This window comes from Elgaria multicarinata, chromosome 4 (genome assembly GCF_023053635.1).
Source record: "Elgaria multicarinata webbii isolate HBS135686 ecotype San Diego chromosome 4, rElgMul1.1.pri, whole genome shotgun sequence".
Lineage (NCBI taxonomy): Eukaryota > Metazoa > Chordata > Lepidosauria > Squamata > Anguidae > Elgaria > Elgaria multicarinata.
The window spans coordinates 55,532,591-55,544,946 of NC_086174.1; the positions used below are offsets into that span (position 1 = coordinate 55,532,591).

The 12,356-nt window shown below is 40.1% G+C and overlaps 1 protein-coding gene across 3 annotated transcripts in view; it reads right to left on the reverse strand.

Annotated features, from left to right (window-relative positions):
• SDCCAG8 (SHH signaling and ciliogenesis regulator SDCCAG8) overlaps window positions 1-12,356 on the reverse strand; it is a 125,962-nt gene that overhangs the window by 55,069 nt on the left and 58,537 nt on the right. For all 3 annotated transcript variants that reach the window (XM_063124322.1, XM_063124321.1, XM_063124323.1), the window contains exons 14-15: window positions 8,140-8,267; window positions 1,681-1,789 (exon numbers count right to left, since the gene is read on the reverse strand). In XM_063124322.1, the coding sequence (XP_062980392.1) occupies window positions 1,681-1,789; window positions 8,140-8,267 (237 nt within the window). The remainder of the gene's footprint in view (window positions 1-1,680; window positions 1,790-8,139; window positions 8,268-12,356) is intronic.

Below are 12,356 nucleotides of genomic sequence, written 5' to 3' on the forward strand. Positions count from 1 at the left end.
ACTAATATATTTTGCCTTATTTGAAGCTATGGCAATAAAATATATTTTGCCTCACTGAAGCTATCACAATAAAAATATAATTACATTAATATTCCAGATGAATATTACACTTAACGGCGAGGTAATATATTAATATTATTCAGATATACCATATGATAATTTAATGTACTTATAATCATATATACTAATAAGCAATCTCAATTATCCAAGTGTTGATCCTTTTAGTAGCCCAAACAGCACCATCCATACACAAAAGGCAAGTATCAACAGACTTGAGAAAACCCCAACGTTTGTTTGAGTGCAGAAAAAATACACCCCCCCTTTAGAAGCAAAACAAAGAACAAAAACAGCCCAATAAGGACCAAGCATGCTCAGTGGCCGCAGAATGTTGTTGGAGGTGGGAGGGAGGAGGTAGAACTGGATGAGTGTCCAAGAAGAGGGCATGGCCACGTGGAGGAGTTCTCCACTCTGGAACCTTTTGTTGTAGGTCCCAATTGTCTATTGAGATTAATAAGTTAAACAACTGCAGCAATAAGATTTAAACACACAATTGTGCAGGAAAATACTTGGTACTTAATCAAGTGTAAAAGCCTGATTCTTGCAAGGGTAACAGGCATAAATAGGTAAAGTGGAAACAGGTATTCACTCTATTATAAACAATATGTACATACATCAAATATACCTCTATTTGAACCTAATTTATACATACCATAAGCAATTCATGGCCTATCGTGTTTAAATTCAGTTACCACATACACTAGCCCATGTATCTGTTGCTATACCAATGATCTGTGACCCAGATGGAAGCCTCACAGGTGTATTAATACTAAATGTGTATAGGGTGGCCATGTGATAGGTGAATCTAAATATAACTGGTGCATGTATGTAATATTTACATGTATGAGGGTTTTGCACTTGCCCACAGTACATATAAAACCATGTCTTCCTGACTGAACAGAAATGGAAATGGGAAAGATAAAGCATTGTGCACATCAGAGTGGTTGTGGATATGATCATAACCGGTTTTCTTCAGATGTGTGAGTTGGAGAATAAGAGAAATAAAGAAACCTTAAAATGAAAATTTAAAATTTAAGACAACAATTGTATAGTCCCTAGTAAGCGTCCCAGAGACCATAGCATTCTTTGGATTTCCCCTCCGCAAGCCATAGACACTGCTACAACTTTGGGAGGGGGATTATAGAAAATGATCTCTCCCCCACTTCCCCAACCCCTCACTGCTGCCACAGGAAAACCCAAAGTGCCTGCTCTCGAAGGTTGCAAAAGCGGCCTTGGAGGACCTCAGAGTCACTGGAATGCGAGGAGGGGAGGGGAGAGACTAGGACATGAAAAATCCTATGGCCTCTCTAGCCCCTTCCTGCCCCCAGCAACATGCCTCCTCTAGACAGGCTCAGAGCTCCGTCTAGAGGAAATGCAAAAAAAGGAGGAAGGCAAAAATCAATTTCATCGCCCCTCCCAGCCTGCCAGCAGTAGCTCACCAGGGCATTGGTTACATGGAAGCCTCCAAAATTGAAGGGGAGCACAATCCATGGGCACTTAGGGTACAATCCTAAGTGTAATAAGAATTCATGCCTTATCAAGCTGCACATTTCTATTAAATACTTGTAAATAGTAAGCAAGCTTGTAAGTACCTTTTTGTATGAAGATTAAAACATTACATACCTTTTTTTTTCTGTGATATGTTCAAGCTTCTTTGCCAGCACGCAACATTCTTCTTTTAATTTTGATAGGAGTGTGTTCTGGGATCTCAGCAATGAATCCAGTTCGTTTACTAGAAAATCATACAACACGCACACACACACAACACAGGACATTTTAGAGGGAGTATTTTAAAATTTTATTTTAACAATGGAGCACAGTTTTCTTTGAAAGAATTTTTTCTCTATGGCAAAAGGGAAACCACTTTAAAAGTGTTAAGATAAACACATTTTCAACTCTCTTTCTGTGCACTGTGCTCTTTCTTATCAGTCACTGAATCTGCATGATGGAACCTCACTGAACAGAGAATGGAGCCCCTTGGTTCTTCTCACTAATAGCAAGAGTCATCTGTCTCCTCTATAAGAGACATACACTGTGGAATAACATTTTCTTATGACAAATATTGTACCATGCAATCTGCTGTCTAGTTTTTGTCCTCCCTTCCCCATTTTAAATCTGAAAGCTGCTTCGAACTTGGGTTCTTACAAACCATCTGAAAGGGTTGACTTGCCTCCAAAACACTCTCCCAAACCAGGTTTGAAATGGTCTGCACGTTTTTGTGGGTGGGCACTAACCACAGGAGTGGCAGCTCTGGCTGCCATATGTCCAGTGGAGCTGCCATGCTTTCTTCCCATACTGCCTCTGAAACTATGCTAGCATACAGAGGTAGCTATTGCCATGCCAGTTCCCCAAAACCATTTGAGGGAATCCAAAATTGCAAACCCAAAATGACAAAAAAAATGCCTGCCAATTAGGCACCTATGAACAGAATGATCAGACACCTACTGAAAATATAATACTGCATGTACAGTTCATTCAATTAAATAGCAGATAGAAGCCCAATTCCTTCATCCATAATTTATCATAGTTACAACTGAGATTACATGCTTTGTACGATGTGACTTACTTTCCCCCTTCTTGTTTCTCATATTAGAAATATCAATGGGAACAAAGTACCATTCCCCAATGCAAGCAAATTAAGTGAGATCTTACAGATAAGGGAGGGAAAAATAAATGACAACTTGTTCTGAGTATCTTGCCAAGTCACAGCTGCTTATACACAGAAGTGTTGTATGGAATGCAGAGAGATGCCACAAATAATCCCATTTCCCCTAATACACTTACGTAGAATGAAGTCATAAAACAAATAATTGCATTCATTTTTAGCAAAGATGGCACTGCTAGGATTGGTGTCACTGCTGCATAATTCAAACACAACACAGTTTGAAATAGAGATGGCTATCAGTTTAGTGTTGAGCTTGCAGGACATGAAGAGACAGCAACAAATTATATTAAGTAAAGCAAGACAACCCTGATCTAAGAGGGTTATACTCTGCTAAGCATCTCATGAATTGAGATATGATCACATATAAAACTCTGGGATCCAATGCACTGCACTTACATAAAACTGTTTGTCAGAATTTTCCCTAAGCAGTTCAAAGGCAAATGTTTATATTTATTATTTATTTTAAAATATAACCCACTCTTCTTCAAAGGAAACCAGGGAGACTTACAACAATAAAAACACATCTATAACAAGACAAAAATATCAAAACGTACAGAAACAGCAGCATAACATAGTAACAACGATATAAACCGGGGTGGGTTACTTACAGGGATCCAGGGGCCAATTCTTTCCTCTGGAACCAACCACTGAAATTGCTGCTCAAATTTGGTGATGCAGCAGCAAAAAAAGCAGAAACGTCTCTTTAAATCAAGATGTGCCGGGAGCTCACACCTTGTTAGGAAGCAAAATCTCAGTCCTGGAAATCAATTCTGTTTCCCAACTAGATGCACATTCCCTGCATGCCTTGTTTTAAAGGAACAATTAAATGCTAGAAGGGGGGCAGCGGGGCCCCACAAAAAATTACTCTCCTTTGCTCACGGGATGTGTGTTGACCAAATCTGACATAAACCATAAAACAGTAGCATATCCCTCCCACCCCCAAAAAGGGGGTAACACAATCCCAAGGCAGTAGTAGAAGAAAAGACCCTCCAAAAGCAGCAATCAACCAACACCAAGGCCTCTCTAAAAAAATCAGGTATTAACTTGGTTTTTAAAAACCATTAGCGTTGGTGCCTGGGACAACATCCTAGAGAGGGCATTTCACAAGGTTGAAAGACTCAGGTCCTCATAAAGGGCCACCATACTCCATGCAGAAATTCAGATGAAGAATATGCGCAGGGATGTTACTGAATATCCTATCCAACATAACAGGGATGAGACCATCCCTGTATTGGTTAGAGGCTAGAATTATGAGTAACCAAGCAGAGTTCACTCCACACACAAACGTGGTCTGCTCATAAGGCTACAGAACTCTGAGCACACAAAAGCAAAAGATGAAATGGGCAATGCTCATGACAATGAAAGGCACAGGGCCAGGCATAAAGGGGAGTAACTCTTGCAAATAATTAAGATCTGTAGCATTCAAAGACAAAATAGTCTCACCAAAAGCTAAACAGATTTTTAGAAGAGAAAATCTCACAACCTCACCTACTCTAGTAAGGAAAGATGAAAGCAGCCTGGGGCCCTTCCCTATGTACATGGCGTAATAAGATGGGGTTGATCTTGCAGGTCATGATTAGTCCACTGTGGGCAATATCTGTATCCCATATAAATAAGAAATGACAATGTAAAAGCTATTAACTTGATTCATTCTTATGAAGTTGCTGCACACCTTGGCAAGAACATGGGACCAATTTACACATTGCAGGACAATGTAGGTTATAATCGGAATTAGGAATGGGTGAGAAATTTGTTCAGTTCACAGTTTAATGCAAGTCTATGTAATTTGCACTTCCCAAACGAATACACAAACCATGGTTATACTTCAATATTTATACTTTTCTGAATTTTGTGATTCAGTTCTCCAATGAAAAAAACAATACAAAAATATGTATATTAGGAAATCATGCACACAAAAATGCATATGTTAGTGAAACTAACATACAAAAATGCTTTATGTTAGGGGAAATTATTTTCAAAAATGCAAATATTAGGAAACAGCATATAAAATGTATATATTAGGGAATATATGCATGAAAATCTATGAATTTTCATGAGGTGTTTTCTTTTATTGCAAATTGATTGGAAATGGTAAAAACAAACGGAAAATTGAAAAAATGATAAACTAAGTGAAACACAGATTGACAGATTCATTCATCCTTCTTCAGGACATAGAAGCAAGCCTCACATGCATGCGCCATTCCCCACTAACTATATAAACGTTAATATGAACAGTGGCCTTAGCATATAAATGTGATGCAAATGACTTTGAGCTGCTGAAAAAGTGATACCGAAGTATTATTATTATTATTTATTTATATAGCACCATCAATGCACATGGTGCTGTACAGAGTAAAACAGTAAATAGCAAGACCCTGCCGCATAGGCTTACATTCTAATAAAATCATAATAAAACAATAAGGAGGGGAAGAGAATGCGAACAGGCACAGGTTAGAGTAAACAGGCACTGGGTAGGGTAAAACTAACAGTATAAAGTCAGAACAAAAATCAAGTTTTAAAAGCTTTAGGAAAAAGAAAAGTTTTTAGTTGAGCTTTAAAAGCTGTGGTTGAACTTGTAGTTCTCAAATGTTCTGGAAGAGCATTCCAGGCATAAGGGGCAGCAGAAGAAAATGGACAAAGCCGAGCAAGGGAAGTAGAGACCCTTGGGCAGGCGAGAAACATGGCATCAGAGGAGCGAAGAGCACGAGCGGGCGATAGTGTGGGATGAGAGAGGAAAGATAGGAAGGAGCTAGACAGTGAAAAGCTTTGTAGGTTAACAGGAGAAGTTTATATTGGATTCTGAAGTGAATTGGAAGCCAATGAAGAGATTTCAGAAGTGGAGTAACATGGTCAGAGCGGCGAGCCAAGAAGATGATCTTAGCAGCAGAGTGGTGAACAGAAACCAACGGACTGATGTGGGAAGAAGGAAGGCCAGTGAGAAGAAGGTTGCAGTAGTCCAACCGAGAAATAACCAATGCATGGACAAGAGTCTTGGCAGAAGAGACAGACAAAAATGATCGAATCCTGGCAATATTATACAGGAAAAAACGACAAGATTTAGCTACTGCCTCGATATGAGGAATAAAGGAGAGCGAGGAATCAAATATAAAGCCAAGACTACGAGCTTCCTTGACTGGAGTAAGTGTAACATCATTGACAGTAAGAGAGAATGAGAGATGAGGAGAAGGTTTAGGAGGAAAAACAAGCAATTCAGTCTTTGCCATATTAAGTTTCAAACGACGATGAAGCAACCAAGCTGAGATATCTGAAAGACATGCCGAGATACGATCGTGAACATCAGGAGAAAGATCCGGAGATGAAAGATATAATTGTGTATCATCGGCATACAGATGATATTGGAGGCCATGAGATTGAATAAGCTTGCCCAAGGGCAACATGTATAAGGAAAACAACAACGGGCCAAGCACTGAGCCTTGCGGAACCCCTACTGAAAGGGGAAAGGAGGAAGACGAGCTGCCATTAGCCAACACGCTGAAAGAGCGACCCGCTAGATAGGAGGCAAACCAGTTATAGACAGAGCCACAAAATCCAAGGTCATGAAGTGAATCTAAAAGAAGATCATGATCAACCGTGTCAAAGGCTGCAGTTAGATCAAGGAGAATAAGAACGGAATAATGGCCTTTAGACTTGGCAGTAAGAAGATCATTGGTAATCTTAGTAAGGGCTGATTCAGTGGAATGCAAAGGACGGAATCCAGATTGAAAAGGATCCAGAGCAGAGTTACTTGAAAGAAAATCAAGACAACGAGAGTAGACCACACGCTCCAGGACCTTTGAAACAAGCGGCAACAAAGAGACAGGTCGGTAGTTAGACAGAGATAGCCTATCAAGAGTAGGTTTCTTGAGAATAGGAGAGACTGTAGCATGTTTAAAAGCAGAAGGAAATGAACCAGAGGACAGAGAAAAATTAATAATATGAAGCAAGGAAGGGAGGATAGCAGGGATAAGATTAATAAAGACGCGAGAAGGAATCGGATCACGAGAACAAGTGGAAGGCTTCCAATAAATGAATAAAATCAAATGCCTACATTAGTTAACTTTCACAGGATCCTTTCTAATCCTTTTTGTGCCAGTGGAACCTGTGCATGTGGATTCTGCAGTTCACATTATATACCCAGTGAGGAGAGCCATGCAGGTTTAAGGCTTTCTCCTGGACCCTGCTGCCTGCCTAATTTACACACACTACAACTGTTTGTCTGTTACATTTGCTTTCCCTTTTAATAAAAGTGAAATGGTAAATATTTGGTTAAGTCAGATACAGATACTTAGGGAGGGTAGAGATACGTGATTGCATGCCTTACTAAACTGATCAGTAACATTTGTAGTCTGTACACACATTTTAAAGCATTACTGGGCACTCACTGAATTGCCTACAGCAACATATCCACCAACTGTAATTTGAAAATACAGCTTCTGAAAATATGCAACTTATGCATATTTTCTGTGAATGATGCTACTTATAGCTTAAATATGCAAATCTGCTGCAGTTCTAAATCTCATAGTACAGTTTTGATGTGGACCTAAAATGCAATTTCTCCAACCCCAATATTAAAGGTGCACACATAATATTTTGATTGTCAACAATTTTGTAAATTCATTTTACTTTCACACTATAAAGGTAAAGAATTATAGGTCAGCTGTGCCAAAATATTGAAACACATCAGGTTCCAGTCAGGCTGCCAGCTGTTGCCAATGTCCCATATTTATCAATTTAAACTGCATACTTTCAGGTTCTCATATTTGCAAAAGATTAAAGATCTATCTATAGTTGAGGAGGACAGAATATACAAATTCTAAAAATGTGTGAGGCTGCAAAGATTAAATAAAGGAACATATTAATTTGGAGCTAGTGAATTACATCCAGCTGCGACAGTGAATTAAGTACCGATTAATGGCTAAAGCTTTTCTCCAGTTTGGATTCTGAAGCAAACTCATTAAGCTTTTAGAGTAGCTATAATGTGTGTACTGTGGGAACTGTTCAATGCTATTCAGGAGACTTTAACTGTAAGCTCAGAGCATTTCCTGCAGAGCTTCTGATGCTATTTTCTTTATATAACATGTGTGCCTGAAAATCCAGCCAAAAACAAGTCCTTTGTTTTTCTACTTTGTTGTGGTCCCTCTCAGCTTTACGTTTCTTGAACACAGGTAAATAAACTCATAATCCAGATGGTGCAACAGATGTGAGAGCAGCACTCTGAAATCAACAGACAGTGGGCAATACTTTCCATTTTCTCTTTTAAACGCTAACTAATATGTAATTCGGAATCTCCGGTGTAGTTAGCATCTGCTCCCTTCGGCCAGCCAAAGGTTACAGGTGTTCCTGATGTCATTTCACAGTAAGGCGTGGGCCGGGCTTGTGAGTGAGTGCCCAGGCTCTAATCTTTCCCTACCACCTACCAGTTTTATCATGCTGGGCCTCCATTTGCTGCATCTTCTGTGTCAGCTCCTGCTCTCTCTGCTGGGCCTGAAGGGCTCGGGTCTTTGCTTCATTGCTAAAGCTGTGCTGAATGTTCTCTTTTTCTAATCTATAAAAAAGGAGGAGGGGGGAGAAAGCAGTTCAAGAAGTATACCGACATGTTTTAAATATGTATATCTTGTAATAAAACATATTATTCAGAAGCCAAATAATAGCATCCAACTCTGTTACAACAGGGCAAATCTTTGGGATCAAGATATCAAAGAATTATTTTCATATGTTTGTAAGTTATAGTCTGTAATAGCAAAAGCCATGAACAATACAAGTTAATGAAAGCAATTTTAAAGCACAGCAACAAAATAAATAGTTTTGAACAAAATCAAAAGAAATGGATCAACAAGTTACCTTAAAATAGCCTTCTCCAACCTGGTGATATCCGGATGTCCTGGAACAACTTCCATCAGACCCAGCCAACATGGCCAATGGTCAGGAATGCTAAGAGATGTAGTCAAAAACATCTGGAGGGCAGCAGGTTGGAGAAGGCTGTCCTAAAGAAATAAAGAGGACACTGAGATTTGGGGGTTCTGATTGGAAGGGTTCGACTGCAATTGAGAGAGAAGAAAAAACACTTCAAGATACTTGTAGTAGCCCCAGACATAGAAGTCATATCAGTTAACTCACTTAAATCAGTTTCACATGGTTGTGGTGTTTTATCTATCAAGACCTTGTGTTTCCACCTGGATGTTTTTAGCTGTCATAGTTGGCAGAAGAGTTGTAGCTTCAAGTTTCAGACAGTCAAGTTGCTTCTTAGCTCAACAAATTGTCTGATATTTGGAAACAGGTATGGCTGCCATTGCAGAAGTTCAACAGGCCAGTCAATAAACCATGTTAATGGACTTTACGTATGAGACCAGCTGTTATGACAGTGATGATGGGGCTATTGTGAATTAGTAACTTCATTAGCCCACCTCATGTGATACACTCTGGATAGGGTTGCCAGCTGAAAAAATGGGCTACCCTGCTCCTGGCTCTTTAACAGAGGTTTGATACTTTAATAAGTAGAAATCTGGAGCTGAAGTTTTTTTTTGCAGCATCATACAATATGATCTCCTAGTAGATGCAGATCAAACCACTGTTGAGCACCAGATCTACAACTCATGTCACATTGATATGATCCCATCATGGTGATTCTATATCCTTCTTGTGCATTTATACCTTATAGCACACACAATGACATCTGTTGTGGTATTTTGTATAACACAGAGTAAAAAGTGGGAAATAATGGTAGAAAAGCGGTATACGGAATACATAATGTGCCTCAACAGTTATCAGTGCATATCAATATCAATAAAAAGCACTTGCGTAAATCTAGTCCGAGAATCAACTACTGTGCTGGTTCAAAAGGTGATAAACCTGAACCTAGAAACTCCAAGACTACTCCACTTTATTATGACTCACCAACAGACCTGACCCAAGGCTGCCAGAAGCACTGGGGATCCGCTGTGCCCCCTTGTCCCCCTCCCCTCCAACCCCCACCATGATCTAATTGGTTTAATAGTTTAATTTGTTTTTAACTGTGCATATTTATTGCTTTATACTGTATGTTTTTATCTGTATGCCACTCTGAGATCTTAATGTTATAGGGCGGGATATAAATGTTTTAAATAAATAAATAAATAAATATCTTCCCCACAAGGCCTCCTCCGACCCCTTCCACACGCGCCCAAGAAGAAGCCGCTTGATCGCCCATGCACCTCACCACGCCTCACCTCCTGACCCTGCCTGCTGCCAGTCAACTTACTTTTCTGAGCACAGACACACACACTCGTGTTGCTAGCATGCTACTTCTGCTAAGGTCTTTCTGCCTTTAGGAGTCACACCTGTGTGTCCGTCCAGCACGGCTCCTGAAGGCAGAAAGACTTTACTGAGGCAGTGCACTGGCAATACGGGTGGGCGTGTCCCCACCAAGGAAAGTAAGCCGGCTAGCCAGCAAGGTCGGGTGGTACAGTGTGAGGTGTGCGGGCTACCGAGCAGCTGCTGCTTCTTGGGCCTGCCAGCTGCCTGCATGGCCAGCAAGAAGCAGCAGACCCTTTGCAGGGGCAGAGTGCCACTCTTCCCCTCTTCTGCTGCCTGCTGTGCCCACTTCCTTGCACTTAATGGTAAGGCCGGCCCTGCTCACCAAACAACTCCTCAAGCTCCACACATATGAAATCGTATTGGAGCAAGTGCAACAGCAACTCACATGGGTTTCCTACTGACAGAATTCTGCTGAGTCCACATATTACAAGGCCGCAGCTACAGCAGATCCACTCCACACCCCACCCCACCCACACTGCATCCATTATGAAAAACATACACCCATTTTTCTGTTCATTGACATTCTCAGAAATGTATAAAGGTAGTCATAAATGGACACAAGAAGTTGCACTATGGGAGATTAAACTACAAACTCCTGGTTAAATCTCTAAAGTAAGTTAGGTAAATGTTGTTTCACTACTTATGATGCAGAATTTAGTATAATCAAAAATCCATTTTCATCTCTGACATTTCAAATATTGTTTACTCCTTGGGCTTAGTTGTTCAAAAGTCTGCAAGGTCTGAAACATAAGAGCAGTCTAGCTCTATCTTTAAGTTCTTGGTGGCTTAAGACTAGCTACTTATCAGAGCATATTTAAATATCAGGGTACTCCTAAAATGGGGCTGTGTTACAGATCAGAATTAGTCACATGTGTATCAGGTGGCTGCTGAGCTCAATCTTTCTGACTTAATATCTAAGATCCCATTTTAAAAAATCAACATCTCAGCAGGACACACACACACACTCACAATATTAAAGTGCCTTGTTCAGGAGGGTGATTCATGGTTTGAGCTCTTATACCCCTTCTACCTATTTTAGGATTCCAAAGGATTTAGGATTCCTTCCTGCATTGAGCAGGGGGTCGGAATCAATGGCCTTATAAGCCCCTTCCAACTCTACTATTCTATGATTCTATGAAAGAAGAGAGAAGCCATCCCATCAGCAGCCACAAGGAAGAAGCTCTCAGAATCCTTACCTTTCCCCACGTTTTCAGAAAAAGAAGAAAGCTCCCACACATCAAGCCAGCTTTGGAGCAGTGCTTCACAAGCTCTGATAACAATTGCTTTCCCCTTATTATTAGACAAATGCAGGTTAAAAAGTTACTGAACTGCAGCTTTGAAACAGCCAAGTGCTGCTGCTCTGAAGAATAAGGCAGCTCCTTCCCTGTGTGAACACAGGGAAAGGCCATGGCTCACCCGGTCCTACTTGTGTAACCTTCCATCTCTGCCTGTTCTGATAATTGATGGGTAAACTGCTCCCCTATTGGGTATTATAAAATAGGCAAACAGGAAGTCAAGTAATTATGTTCTTTCATTAGGAGTATATTGTGTGAATTAGCCCCAGTTCTTTTGCCCAATGTTGATTGATCTTCCTCAGGCAGACCGCCTATCTGAAGCAAAGAGAAATTGCTCTGAAAACTTGAAGAATGAAAAAAAACACCCCATATTTTTGCAAAGTAAATGTTCCTGAAGGGGATATAATTAACTAATGCATTATTTATTCTATAAAATCAGTTACATTCCCGATTTGCAAGAGTAGTCTATACGTGCAAATAAGAAATAACAATTCAAACAAACCCCACTGCAGTAATCATGTTTAACTTTAACAACTATGATAAGCTTCCCAAACATGGCTCATACATTGCTCCACAAAGAATTACCCTAACAATTAGATTAGCACCAGAAAGAAATTGCAGAATGCTCCTTGAAAATATAGGGTTAGGGTTAGTAAGGCCGCTTTGAGGCCCGGCGTTGGGCAAAAGACGGGATACAAATAATAATAATAATAATAATAATAATAATAATAATAATAATAATAATAATAGTAGTAGTAAGTATGAAGCCATAGAGTGGGGAGTGAGTGCTGGATAGAAGGAGAGTGCTGATTGGATGTTGGTGTGGAGTGTCTGGATTGGCTTTGAGAAGGGGAGGAGTTGGAAGACTGTGTGATATATATGCTGCTGAGGAGAGATGGTATGTAGAAGGTATATGAGAGAGAGATATGTGGGTGGGATAGAGATAGGAAGGGTCTGTGTGTTTGTTGTTTTGGTGGATTAGAGTGTGGGAGAGAGAATAGTGTAGGTAGGAGAACCTTAAGTTATATTGTGAAACATTGAAGAGA